General features: G+C 52.1%; 3 protein-coding genes across 5 annotated transcripts; 2 read left to right on the forward strand and 1 right to left on the reverse strand.

Moving 5' to 3' along the window:
• Positions 1-620: 620 nt before the first annotated feature.
• LOC126332408 (putative mitotic check point protein BUB2) lies at positions 621-2404 on the forward strand. 3 transcript variants are annotated; one of them, XM_049996597.1, is made up of 4 exons: positions 621-802; positions 984-1224; positions 1655-2054; positions 2148-2404. In XM_049996597.1, the coding sequence occupies exons 1-4, from the start codon at positions 632-634 to the stop codon at positions 2362-2364; spliced, it is 1029 nt and encodes a 342-aa protein (XP_049852554.1). In that variant the 5' UTR covers positions 621-631; the 3' UTR covers positions 2365-2404. The 3 variants fall into 3 exon arrangements, with proteins under 3 accessions (XP_049852554.1, XP_049852555.1, XP_049852556.1); XM_049996598.1 differs by having other exon boundaries at positions 1871-2054; XM_049996599.1 differs by lacking the exons at positions 1655-2054; positions 2148-2404 and adding an exon at positions 1390-1622.
• A 1303-nt stretch (positions 2405-3707) lies between these two features.
• On the forward strand, positions 3708-6316 carry LOC126332406 (uncharacterized). Its single transcript, XM_049996595.1, has 2 exons — positions 3708-4073; positions 4252-6316. The coding sequence occupies exons 1-2, from the start codon at positions 3818-3820 to the stop codon at positions 6267-6269; spliced, it is 2274 nt and encodes a 757-aa protein (XP_049852552.1). The 5' UTR covers positions 3708-3817; the 3' UTR covers positions 6270-6316.
• Positions 6317-7867: 1551 nt separating this feature from the next.
• LOC126332405 (uncharacterized) lies at positions 7868-12890 on the reverse strand. Its single transcript, XM_049996594.1, has 4 exons — positions 12436-12890; positions 8732-12013; positions 8441-8599; positions 7868-8327 (listed from the first exon to the last, which is right to left on the reverse strand). The coding sequence occupies exons 1-2, from the start codon at positions 12638-12640 to the stop codon at positions 8967-8969; spliced, it is 3252 nt and encodes a 1083-aa protein (XP_049852551.1). The 5' UTR covers positions 12641-12890; the 3' UTR covers positions 7868-8327; positions 8441-8599; positions 8732-8966.
• Between the last annotated feature and the right edge of the window lie 674 nt (positions 12891-13564).

Consider the following 13564-nt stretch of genomic DNA (forward strand, 5'->3'; position numbering starts at 1 on the left):
AAATTGGACCAAAATGGCCCATACCAATAAAACGCTCTCAAATCGATTTTACATGGAACATGTCAAGTTCATCAGTGAACACATGTCAAGACTCCCTATGGGACGCAAAATTTTCAAAATCAATTGAATCATGGTGCCAATTCTACAAACTGTATCAAAACAATCCAATAAAAATTGCAAACCTGCTGACAAAACTAGGGATTGCAGTAACCGATGCTATGTTTTGGTGGCTAGTTTCGGTACTACTGGACGACGGAATGTAGAAGGAGATTTCAAAGACCAAGTGAACTAGTATCACTAATAAAACCCACGAATAAATCTATATAGAACTACCATAAGCAACGCTCGTCTCACTACGTAGAGCCAAGGAAATAGATAAAGCCCTAACGAAAAAAGTGGTCCGCTCATATATAACGTTCACGCATGCACATATTTTGAACAACTAGCATAAATTGAAAATTCAAAGAACCAAATTGTATCCGTGTTGAACAACCTATCCCTTGGTTCCGATGAAGAGCGTGAAACGGGGGTATTTTTTTTAAGTTAGAACATCGTATAGAACGGTAATATATTTTTTTTGATAGATCTTATTACCCACTCAATCCTTTAAGCCCCATGCCTCAAGTCCGATATGTTTTCTTACTCACCATATTCTGAAATCAAAGAACTTTCTCAAAGTGAATTGCGGAAACAATACGATGACTTGTTAGAGTACGGAGCTTCGCATCCAGAGGAGTTAGAACAAAACTTGGCTAAATTGAGGGATCTCATCACATGCTATGGACTGCCTTCAGAATCAGAGGTAGGCAGTTATGCAATTTTATAGCATACTACGAATTCTGGCATTGCAATTCGTTTTTTTATTCTCTGCAATGCGGCAGGAAAAATGTGTCAAACTAAAAATTCGCACATACATCCACAGATTTCCCTATTTGGTTTAAATGAGGTTGAAATTGCTAACATAAAAACGCATTGACCATAAGGACGATGAGTACAACGTTGATGAACAGGCTACATTGAGAGGGAAAATATGGCAGCTGTTCTTAGGCCTAAAGCAGATTTACGCCGAAGAATACCTTTCACTGGTCAAGTTAGGACCGTCTAGTGCGCACTCGATTATAAGTCTCGATGCTACAAGAACATTCCCAAAGGAGAAGACTTTTAGAAAAAGAGTGACGTTGGAGAAATTGATAAGGGTATTAAATGCATTTCAGCATAAAGTAGGTACGAAAAGATTTTCGATAAGGGAAAGCTCGCTGGTGATAGCTGCAGCCATCAATCCACATCTGCTTTAAGAGCTAGGAAAGAAGATGAAGCTTGTATGTTTGTATTAAGCCTTTGCTCCCTATTGCGGGAAACATATTGACGATGTACACGTATGGCGTGTAGCATGTTTATGTCGTGTGAAAATTGCCAGTCGAGCTATTGCTTGACATAGATGCAAAATGGAATTTGGTAGGCAGAAATTAAAGGCTAGGATAGAAAGGGCTTACCTGTCCGTTCAGACTGTGTGTATTGAATTCTCGATGAAGGCAAGGGCAATGTGTGGTACACAAATAGTGTATATAGTTTGAAGAATGTCTTTGTCGCGTTTCTTTATTCTAGAGTTTGCAATGATAGTGGCTAAACTATAGTTATCTCTTTCAAAATTTAGAGGACCGTGAATCACTTGGATACATTCAGGGTCTGAATTGCTTGGTCGCTCCTTTTTTATACAATATGCCAGAAATTGAAGCATTTTATACTTTTTATCATTTCATCGTTGATAGATGTCCACGTTATTGCGGAAACCAAATGGGTGCATTAGATGGAGACTCACTGGTTCAGCAAATTTTGAAGCTCGTAGATCCTAAACTATTTTCTTATTTAGAAAAAAACTCTGTTCAGCTATGCGTCTTTTCGCATCCAGCTTTGCAAAGTATCTTGACCAATACTCCACCACTGGAAGAAGTGCTGAAACTGTGGGATTGGCTGTTTATGTATGGAGTACACATGGCAGTTATTTTCCTTGTATGCATACTCTTGGTAAGAAGAGAAGAAATTTTAGTAGCTGAGTACGTTTTAACAGCTAGCGCGAATGCGTGCATGGCTATCACACGTCAACGTTTTCGTGCAGAGGCATGTGTACTAACAGTATTTTTTTTCAGAAATCCGAATAGCAGATATTTTCAGTATCACAATAAGTTTTCTTTAGATGCAGAACTGATCACAAATCTAGCTATACAAGTGGTCGCACAGATACCGAGCGATTTATACAAATTATGTGCCATACATCCACTTGTACCATTGAATGGTAATCGAGAAGGACATGATTTTACGCAGTCAAAGGGACTGAAGTTAGTGGTGAAAGGTACTCCCGACTGAAAGACTCGCATAATAAAAATAAATTTTAAGACTGGGAGAGCGTAAGGGAGATATTGTGAATACTTTATGAAGGAACTTATGCAACCTCCTAATAAAGAAAGAGCCTAAATAAGTGAGATCTGACATTTTACAGCACATATGCTCTTGGTACAAGAAGTTCGATACGCGTAAGAGATATATCATAAACGTGATAGTTGTACATATTCGTTTCTATGCACAGATGCATTTATGAGCGATTCGTCTAATATTGGGCCAGTGGGTTTTGAGTCCCGTTTGGTGTGCAAGCCTTATGTGTCTTGACATCTAGTTTAACGGCTATTTTTTTGACAATCAAATTTTTGTACTATGATGCATATGTGAAGTTTAGTTAATTGATTTTTCTTGCTCGGCTTGCGTATCGTAGTAGGGAAATATAGGGTGTTTTACTTTGCTTCGTGTGCTTTGACCATAGCGGTTGCAGTATCTAGGCTTATTTGTGCGAGGGCCTTGCTTTCTTCATCTAATTGGCTGTTATTGAGTTGTGCATTAGAGGCGTCAATGATTTTTTTGGCTGCCTCGACGTCGATGTGCTCTAAGTTTATGCATTCGCCGACGGAGATGTTTAGTGTTGAGTCTTCAAAGGCGATAGCAAAGCCGCCGGAAACAAAATATTTTGTGTTTTGGTCGCCAGAAGTGACGCGAACGACACCAGGACGGAGTTCGGTGAAAGCTGGGCTTGAGTTTGGGGCTACCACAAAGTCGCCGACGCTGCCAGGAATGCCGACCATATCAACTTCTTCCTTGTAGGCGAAGGCGGTTGTAGGACTGTGCATAGAAAATTTGACCTTGGTAGCATTAGGAGCTTGAGAATAGAGGCGTGTGCGCTGGGGAGAAGTGCGAGAGAAGACAGAGCACCGGTTTAAAAGAGAGGGTCGAAAAATGAGCATGTTGAGGCGTGTCGAAAGACGTTAAGAGTGAGAGAGAGAGAGGGTGTCTACAGTACAAGTATTGATATGTACGAATATTGTATAAAAAAATATAAAGCATGCGATTTTTCGTTTGTTGATTAGGCAGGAGCAACGCGGTCAGAAGACGTAATTAGTTCAATGTCTACAGACCTGAGGTACTCCGATGATGCGATGCTCAAAGTGCGCGCGGCAATGCGGATAGGCATTTGCCGATAATCACATCGACAAAAAAAATGGTAAAAGGGTGTTGGGTTTTGGGACCGAAGGCGACAGTGTGAGAGAGAGGATGGGCGAATTGTTGCTGAGAATGAGCGGTGTTTGTACAAGAGAAAAGGTTTTTGGGATGTTTTATGTGCAATAGATACGGTCTTTTTTTTTTTGTCATCTATTACGATTATTCACTCTTTTTCTAAGTAGCGTATTTGCGGTAGGGTGTTTTTGTCGAAGTGCCCGTATTTCGCCTTTATTGCTGAGTTCGAAAAGGCTGCAAGATTCAAACCACGGCTATGTTACAGCGTAGAACATTGAACTTAGTAGCCAAATGTGCTGATTTTGGGTTGGGGCGCCCTCGAGCGCCTCTAAGGATGGGCGCTAAAAGTGCTCGAGCGTATCACTATACAGGAGGGTTGCTTATGGCTGAGGCTCAAAAGCCAGCGCCCACGGTTGATGGAAAGAGCAAGTTTGCGGAAACGCAGAGACAAAAGTCGAAGGGGACGGCCCAAAGCGCCGAGCAGAGCAAGGCGACCGAATCGGAGACAAACGGTGCGTATGGAAGACAGGGGGGTGTTTGAGTAGAGAGAGGCGTCTCGGGTAGGAGCGCAGAGAGGGAGATGACAGGATTGGTCAAGTGTGTGTACATCTGTATAGACATATTCGTATATACAAAAAAATGTGTGTGCGCAATAGGGGGTACTGACGTGGCGTGCGTTGATTCGAACAGCGACGCGGATAGAGGGCGTGACTTTCGAGGAGTTGGCGGCTGTGCTGAAGAGTCGGAAGGTGCCCAAGGTGGAGGAGTTGAAGGAGGATGAGCACTTGGGTAGGATAGCGCAGATTATTGGTCCGGTGGTGGACGTTGAGTTTCAGGGGAAGTTGCCTAGGAATTTGAACGCGTTGGTGGTGGAGGGGTCGCAGGAGAAGGTGATATTGGAGGTGGCGTCACAGATGTCGGACAAGATGGTGAGGTGCATTGCGCTAGAGAACACGGATGGGTTGTGGAGAGGGATGAAGGTGAGGGATACGGAGGCGCCGTTGACTGTTCCGGTTGGCAGGGAGACGCTAGGGAGGATCATGAATGTCTTGGGAGATCCGGTAGACGACCGAGGACCGATAAACTCGCAGACCCAGTTGGCGATTCACAGGAGTCCGCCGGAGTATACGGAGTTGGGGGCGTCTGACGAGGTGTTGTTGACTGGAATAAAGGTGGTGGACTTGATAGCACCGTATGCTCGAGGAGGGAAGATTGGGTTGTTTGGAGGTGCGGGTGTAGGGAAGACGGTGTTGATTATGGAGCTGATCAATAACATAGCCAAGACGCATGGTGGATTTTCGGTGTTTGCTGGAGTGGGCGAGCGCACAAGAGAGGGGAATGATTTATATAACGAGATGATAGAAACGGGCGTGATTAAGTTGGATGGGGATTCCAAGGCGACATTGGTGTATGGACAGATGAATGAGCCCCCAGGAGCTAGAGCGTTGGTGGCGTTGACGGGGTTGACGGTGGCTGAATACTTCAGAGATGAAGGTGGACAGGATGTGTTGTTGTTCATTGACAACATTTTCCGATTTACTCAGGCAGGGTCAGAGGTGTCGGCTTTACTGGGGAGAATTCCGTCCGCTGTAGGATATCAGCCGACGTTGGCGACCGATATGGGTTTGCTCCAGGAGCGAATTACCACGACAACGAAGGGTTCTATTACTTCGGTCCAGGCGGTGTATGTGCCAGCAGATGATTTGTCGGATCCGGCGCCGGCTACCACGTTCACTCACTTGAATGCGACGACGGTTTTGTCGCGTGCCGTATCGGAGCTGGGTATCTATCCAGCGGTGGATCCGCTCGATTCGACCTCGGATTTGTTGGAGCCCCACGTGGTTGGGCAGCGCCATTATTCGATTGCTAGGCGAGTCCAGGCGACCCTCCAGGCGTACAAATCCCTGCAGGACATAATAGCCATTTTGGGAATGGATGAGTTGTCGGAGGACGATCGTCTGACGGTGTATCGCGCCCGAAAGCTCCAGCGGTTCTTGTCCCAGCCGTTCGAAGTAGCTGAGCCCTTCACTGGTATGAAGGGTCGACGCGTTACGCTGGAAGACACGCTCACCAGTTTCGAAGAGATTCTCGACGGAAAGCACGACAACCTTCCAGAAGCAGCCTTTTACATGGTTGGGGGAATTGAAGAAGTCAAGGAGCGGGCTCGCATTATCGAACAACAGGCGTCCCAGTCCGCCGAGAAGGCATCTGGCGAGGGAGGGAAAAAGAAGGGACCTTCCTTCTCTCTGAACTGGGCGGACTTGCCTCGCGAGCAGATGATCCAGACCTATTTGGACTCGGCCAAGAAGTGCCTGACCAAGGAATGGCAGGCCAAGGTCGAAAATGCGAGGAACTTGAAAGAATTCTTCGATCCAGAGACCCAGCAGGCCAGACCTGAATACGTCCAGCTGGTCAGGTGGTTCTATGCTCGACAGATCATCAAGTGGCAGCAAAACATAAAGAAGGTGCTTGCCAACATTTCCCCGGAAGCTTTCAAGCAGGAAATTGTCAATCGCGAGATGGTCTCCCTAGAAAAGCTCGAGTCGAGCTTTAAGGAGAAGGAAAAGGAGGAGCTAACGCCCGAGATGCTGGTGGAGGAGGCGTTCAACCTGAGGCCAACGCCTTGGGGGTATTTGAACGACTTGCTTGAAAATCCGTCTATAGTCAAGGAGCAGATTGAAAAGGAGAAAGATGCGGTCAAGCCGTGACGAGAAGGATCTGCGTATAAAAAAGGCATGAGGGTCTCACGCATTGAGGTGCGGTACAATTTTTTTTTGTGACAGAATATTTCAGTGTATTTTTTTAGCTCGTGTCAATTTTGCCTCGACACGCTTGTGAGCGTTCGACGAGACAGGTTGTCTTGGCGGCGCGAGAGAGGTCGGTCGTGCTATTGGAACGGAGCACGTGGCGTCCGTTCGGTGGGTACGTGCTGGATTGGCCAGGTTGTTTTTGGGACGAGTTGGGTCGGGCTCGAGTGGTGCGGAGCTGCACACACGTAGACGTGTTTGGGAGGGGGTGTTGGGTGCCGGTTAGATCTAGCGCAGAAGATTGCGGACGTTGACATCGCGATTAGGTCGATGTCAGGCTGGGGTTTGTAGAGGTTATCGTGAGGCGATTCGAAGAGCACCTTAGAGTTGATTTCAGGTGAAAACAAGGCGATTTTTTAGACGCTAGCGGGGATGTTGAGAGAGATTCTTAGAGGAAGCAGGAGTAGAGAGGAGGGTCCTTAGAATTACGAGAACGAGTCCCTAGAGGAATTAGAAACACTGAAAAGAGGGTCCTTAGAATTTTTGGAGGAATTGGGAACGCTGAGAGTTCTTGTTGCCATTGAGAAGCTATGTTCGTCGCGTGTCTCCGTCCTGCAAACCGCTCTTCGACGGAAGGCATCGCTAATTTATGGGGGTATTTATTGAAATGGCACGGTATCGAACGCCTTGCCTACGAGGGGATTGGTGATGCGAGGGTGCTGTTCTCTTTGTTGTACGCTTTTTTTTTTTTGAGTTGGTGCAGCTGTTTCCGTCGAGCGAGTTTTCCCAGACGAGGGTGGAACGTGTTCTCGTACGTATTGATCGAGGTCTGGCGCACTGAAAGTGACTGGGGTGTCGTCTTTCTTACGCGTCGGAGCCGATTGTGGATCGCGCGCGGAGACAGACAGGATGGAATTCTTTGCAGGGGACGAAGCGGACCGCGACGCGCCTCCTTGCTTCAGGAAGGGGCTTGGTCCGAACTCTGTCAATTTGTTTTGGGCCTGCTATATGGCGAGATCGGTCGAGAGGCTCGGAGGTCCCTCGGCAGTCGGAGATGCGGTTCGAAGACGCGCGTCCGCAAGATACTGAAACGTTTGCTTATGCTGAAGGAGGTGCTTAAGAGAGAGGCGTCCGCAAGATACTGAAACGTTTGCTTATGCTGAAGGAGGTGCTTAAGAGAGAGGCTTTGCGGCCAAGGGAAATGTTCATCTTGATAGGGTTCAGAAATTTTGTGTACACGACGGGAAGTTACGAAAAACGCGCGACATTTGTATACACTAAAAAATCATCTCGGCCTCGTCTTCCTCTCATCTCTCTATAGCGAGCGTGGCCCATTGGACGGGCACCGCCTTCGCTGTTTTCGACCCCACCTCTCGCTGGCACCTCGAACGGAGGCGCTCCCCTAACGCCCGTTCTGCAAGGATCGCCGCGCTCGGCTTTCTGGGTCGACCGACCCGGCATACCGAGCTGAGGCGGAAACTTGCAGCCTTGGGCTCGACTGAGGTGCTTTGATATTACCCCTCCCAGGCGCGATATGCGTAGCGAGTACCGTACAGATATGTATTGATATACACAGGGGCATGTGTGCGACGAATATGCCTTAGCCGGCCCCGCTTTGCGCGAGCACAGCGCAGGTGCAACGCGCGTGCCGGACGGGGCCTAACGGGTCCCCCTCTCTCTATGGCTCGGTTTTCTTCTTTTTAGAGTCTGTGTCGCCGTTTTCCGAATCAGATTTTTGAGGGGGTGGTGTCGACGAGGACGCGGTGGCCTTGACGATGGGAACAACCCTGATGCCCAGTAGCGAGTTGAGAGGTCGCTTGCTGCTGTTGGATGAATTTTTGCAGCGCTCGCTTTGGACGGCCTTTTTCTTAGACAGTGCGATCTGTTCAATCAAATCGACGTCAGACTTCTTCTTGGAGGCGGCGAGCACCGATGCCTTTTTGAATTCGTCCAGTTGACGATTCAAGATCATCTCTTCGTGGCGCATTTTGGACCGGTAGAAGTCGTAGTAGATGAGCTCTGGTGTACAGGAAGGGGGTGTCGCGCGTCAGCCCATGCGCCCGTGAATTTCGCACGCGTTTCGCGAGCAGACATTCTCGTGTGGTCCGCGCGCCGCGGGGACCGTTTCGTACCATTTTGTTCGAGTTGGTCTGGCGCGGGCCAATCCTTGGCCATGTCGCGTTCTTCCTCGATTCTTTTGCGGTCGTTCAGCTGCTTCCATAGACAGTCGGCGGACCCCCTTTGGCTGGGTTCGGCATCGGGGTTTTTTTCCGCGGAGCGCCTGTTTTTCTCTGCACGGGGGGTTCGAGAGCGCGGCGAGTAGAAGGAGCCACTCCGGCGCGGGGGTCAGCATCAGAACACAAAAAGGGGGAGGGGGGGAAAAAAAAAGCCCGTCGAGAGAACGCATCGAGTTTTGCGCTTACCCAGTTCGTGCGAAGAAACGAAGCGATCCATCGGGGCCGGCGCTAGGTGCTCATCATACTGGTAGGAACGTCGAGAACGAAATAAAGCCAGTTGGCGGTTTTTGTTCGCCCGTGCGCGTCAATTTTTTTTTTTTTTTTTTTTTTAAAGCCCGATCGGCACACGAAAGGATGAGACGTGCTCGCGAAGAGGAGTCCGAGCGCGTCGCGGTCTCGAACAGCGTGAGCGACCGGGGGATCAGGCGGCGGGCTGGTTCGATGCGAAGTGCCTGGGCAGGTGGTCGTGGACGCGGTCGCATCCTTCCTCGTCGTACTGGCTCTTCTTCAAGAAGTACTTGTCTTGGTTGTACTCGTTGCTGGCGAACAGAGCGGCGCCCTTCCAGGCGGTGAGGCTAGGAGAGGAGGACTGGATCACGCGAACGACCCTGTTTTGGGCCCACGAGATCGGCAGGTCCGAGACGAGGGACTTGAAGAGTCGAGGGGACAGGCCGGACCAGGAACAGTTGCCGCCGGTGAGATAGAGGTATCTGAGCAGGGAGGTCCTCAAATCCGGTTCGGGGTTGGGCTGGTAGCTTCTGAGGACGTTCTGCTCGGTGGAGTACCTCTGTAGGGTGGTCAGGAGCGCTTCCACGACGCCCTGTTGGCCCTGGCCGATGATCGAGGGCTGGAAAAGGATTTCGGAACAGCGGAACCGGTCGACGCTCAGCACGAGCTGGTGCTGCTCGGCCTCGCGCCTGGACAGCATGTCCGGCTCCAGGCGAGACAGGATCTCGTCGTCGATCTGCTCGATGAGTTGCTGGTCGTCCTTGCACTGCGAGGTCAGCGCCTGGATCGAGGAGGACAGGCGGTCGTACTCGGAAAACGAGTCGCTGGAAATCAGGTTGAAGTCGGTCGCGTTTGACTTGGACTTCATCAGGAAGTGAGCCGTGTTGGATTGCTTGATCACCATCTCCATGAATTTGTCGTCGTCTTGCACGTCCGTATCGTTCTGTTGCTGGCTCACGAAGAGCATGCGCGACTTGGACGCGCGCGAAGAGCGAGACCCGATCGCGTTGGCGATGGTTCCCACTCCGCCCAGGCCCGACCCCGTGAAGCCCCCGTAGCCCAGGGCGTTGGAGGAGCCGGAGGAGGGCAGCGAGAGCCTGCCGGCGTACCTCCCGGAAGAAAGGTCTTGTTGAGACTCTTCTTGCTGCAGTTGGGCCAGAGAGGCCTTCGACTTGACCAGTGTCGCTTGGTTCTTCCTCAGCCTCGCGAGAATCAGCACTCTCTGAGCTTGCAGTTCCTCCAGACTGTAGAGAACCAGATCCTTCGAGAGGTCCAGGATGATGTCCGTCAAATAGGAGTTTTTTCGAGACTTTTCGGGGTCTTCTCGGAACCACTCTTCCTGAGAGTCCTCGTCTTCTCCGGACTCCGCGGCCGCGCCCTCGCCGGTCGCCAGGGCTTTCTTCAGGGCGGCGATGCGGTCCTCGAACTTCTGGTGAAGTCGATTCACGGCCATCGACCACAGCTTCGCCTGGCTTTTTTTCCTCCGTTGTCGGTCGTCGCTCGGGTCTTCGTCCGCCTCGCTCACCAGCAGGGGGAACCGCGTCTCCAGCTCGCTCGTCGCCTTCCGCAGGGCGCTCTCCACGGCCTTTTTGTTCTTCCACGCCAGCTTCGAGGGGATCACCTGACTCGCCAGCTCGTCTAGGTACTTTTCCAGGGACCGCTGAATGTGCCTCATCTCCGCCTCCACGCGGTCGCGAGGGCCCCCCAGACAGGCCGTGTGGATGTCCGATTCCTTGAACTTCAGCTTCAGCAAGAACTCCTTCCACTCCTCGTCCTCCACCGAGGACAGCCCGGCTCGAAAGTCCATGAGCTCCTCCAGTTCCATCAGTCTCAAGTGGCGCTCGGCCATCTTCTCCTCTCGGCGCCGCCGGGTCGTCTCCTTGATCCGTATCGCGTTCTGAATGCGGTTCGCCTCGCGCTCGGCCCTCTCCTCGTCCGTCAGCGTGTGAACCGGGCTGGGCTCGTACGGCAGCTGAATGTATCGGACCAGCATCGAGGGATCCGCGTCGGCCGCGGCGCCCCGACCGTCCGCCTCCCTGCCGTCCGACCCGCCCGCCCTCGCCTCCTGGGCGCCCGCCTCGGCGCACAGCTCGGACTCCAACTTCGAAAGCGGCGCCTCCGCCGACCGATAGGCGTCGTACCTCTTCTTTTGGCCGCTCCCGCCGCCCTGAAAAGAAGACAGCGAAAATTCGTACGCTTGCAACCTCCTCAGAGTCTCCAAGTAGTCCAGAGCCACCAAGCCGTGCTGCTCCTTGATGGCCTCTGACACCGAGTAGCCCAGCGACAACCCGCCGCTCGCCGCCAACCGGTTCCACGTCGCGCGGTGCTGGGGATACTTCAGCTGCACCGTCCTGTTCAGCAACTCCGTCGACTGGTGACCTCCCACGTTCACCCTCAAGACGTTCTGCACGTCCAAACAACCGTTGACGACCGGCAATATGTGAGAACACTCGTAACCGCTGGACAGCACCAGCGCCGTCTCCGGGTACTCCAACCTCGCGCCCACCGCGCGGTCCTGGTAATCCAAACCCTTCTCGCCCACCGTCCAATCGAAATAGAGCGAGTCGGACTCGTACCCCCTGCCAGCGGACCCCCCCTGCGCGCCCAACTGCGCCTGACCCTTCTTCTTGGACGGACCGCTGCGAAACGACGACGCCGAGTAGGACGCGCTCGCCTTCATGCAGTTGGTCACCCTCGTCCCTCGGTAGTTGTGATAGTGGTCGTACAACAACGCGAACAAGGCGTCAATCCCAAAACAAACGCCCGGCGTGTTGTAACACTCAAACAACAGCTGCAACAACTGACTCCGACTGTACCTCGGTATCAGCGGCGCCTCCGTCATCACCACCGAGTGGCACACGCTCCCGTCGTAGTACCTGCTCTCCGCGTGCGACCTGCTGTTGCCCACCTTGCTGGCCTGCCTCGCGTACGCCCCAGCGTACCTCTTGGGCTTCGGCGTCTGGTCCAACCCGTCTTCCAACCCCCCCGGGCGATTACAAGTGATCGTGTGTATGAAGGTATGGTCCAGCAAAAACTCGACGCCCGCCTGGTGATAGGGCACGTTCATGTCGAAGGGAGACGACTTGCGCGTGGCTGGGGGCAAGTGGAGCGTGTCGTTGCCCACCGCCGTCGTCGTTCCCACGTCGTCTTCTCCGCCGCTGTTCGGAATACCCAGCACGAACATGCTCCCACTCGACAACGTGTTCGGACGATACCTCGCGTAAATGGTCGGGAAATCCACTAAATGGTAAATCACAGCTCTATCAGTCAACCCTGCCTGTTCAGAACGCCCTCAAATGACGCGACGTGCCACCCCCCCCCCCGCGAGCGCGTCGCGCGTTCGAACTTCGAGGAAACCCTCGCGACCCTCCTTCACCTCGCCGTCCTCCGCTCCCCCCCTCCCACCTAACCAAGGCACCCCGCGCCCGCGCCCCCGAACCCCGCGCCCCGCCGCTCCTCGCCGCTCGCTCAGCGCTGCGCAACGCGCCCCTCCCCCCTCCTCTCCCGCCGCCCCTCGCCCCCTCTCGCGCGCCCCTCCTCTCCCACCACCCCCGAGCGACGACGCGAGGCGCTCCCCGCAAACCCACGAAACGACCCCCCCCTGACGACCCCACATATCGCCCGCCCACACACCGAATTTGTCAAACGCAAAAAAAACGTACAAAACGGATCAGACTGATTCGCAAAACCCGCGCGAACATGATACGAGCCAAAATCTATCACTATCGGTACGTCCAGGCCAACGCTGCCATTCCAGAACGGATCTGGAGTCCTTGGATTCGTCACGCAGTCGGGGAGAGGAAACACCTCATGCGTGGAATCAGAAGACAAAAAAGAATATCTTAAGTTTATCGGCACGCTTGACATGTTAACTCACCAATGAGAACATAGACAAATGCATGCGTGTCCCAAGGCAACTCTTGTCGGACAACGCCTAACCTCTTCTTTCTCAATGTCGCGTTGCCCTCTCCTGGAAAGTGCGCAAGCAGGCTTCGAATGTGACACGAAACGCGCCGCTATGTTTGTCGCAGTGTCAGGTGACTTTGGTAGCTCCGCGCCAGACGAAACGATGGCAAATAAAATTTTAAAGTCAATGAAATCTCGTACAAAAAAGGATGGGCAGTCGTGAACTACACGGAAAAATAGGCCGCAAACGCCCATGCCGTAAATTTTTTCATCATTTCTGACTAGAGAACACACGCGCAAGAATATTATCCGTCCGCCGCGTCGTCGACCGCGCTACGCCGAACCGCCAGAACCAGAAGTCAACCCCCCTCCCCCCCTATGCGGCGCGCCTTTTTTGATCTGGGTGACCCCTGAATCGCCACAACCCCGCCCACATCCACTTTGGAGCGCACGCCTTCGCTCCGGGCCGAACGACCGAGACGGGGTGCGCACGGGCCGTTCGGTGTGAGCATTCCTGCTGCGTAACGATGCTCTAGTAAAAAAACTGTGCCCGCCAATTTTTTTAACACGCAAGTTTGTGTACATCGCGTTCCCTTATTCGACTTCTCGCGTCAAATCGAAGCCATTCAGACCTTGCCGCGACTGCACTCAAATTTCGCGAACGTGCGTGCTTTCTCAGGGCCAAGCGCACCTGACGCTATACATGCTCGCGATGCCTCGATTTGCTTCTGAAGCCTGGGCTCACTGACGAAAATTCTATTCCTCTTTTCCGTACAGTACAAAATGATTGCCAACTACCTCCCTGAAAACTTCCAGGTAGACGAGCAGTTCAAAGCTGCTCTGGCTCGAACAAAGAGGATTTCGGACGATCTGTCTCGCGTGTGT

The sequence above is a fragment of the Schistocerca gregaria genome, unplaced genomic scaffold (assembly GCF_023897955.1).
Source record: "Schistocerca gregaria isolate iqSchGreg1 unplaced genomic scaffold, iqSchGreg1.2 ptg001452l, whole genome shotgun sequence".
NCBI classification, from domain to species: Eukaryota; Metazoa; Arthropoda; class Insecta; order Orthoptera; family Acrididae; genus Schistocerca; species Schistocerca gregaria.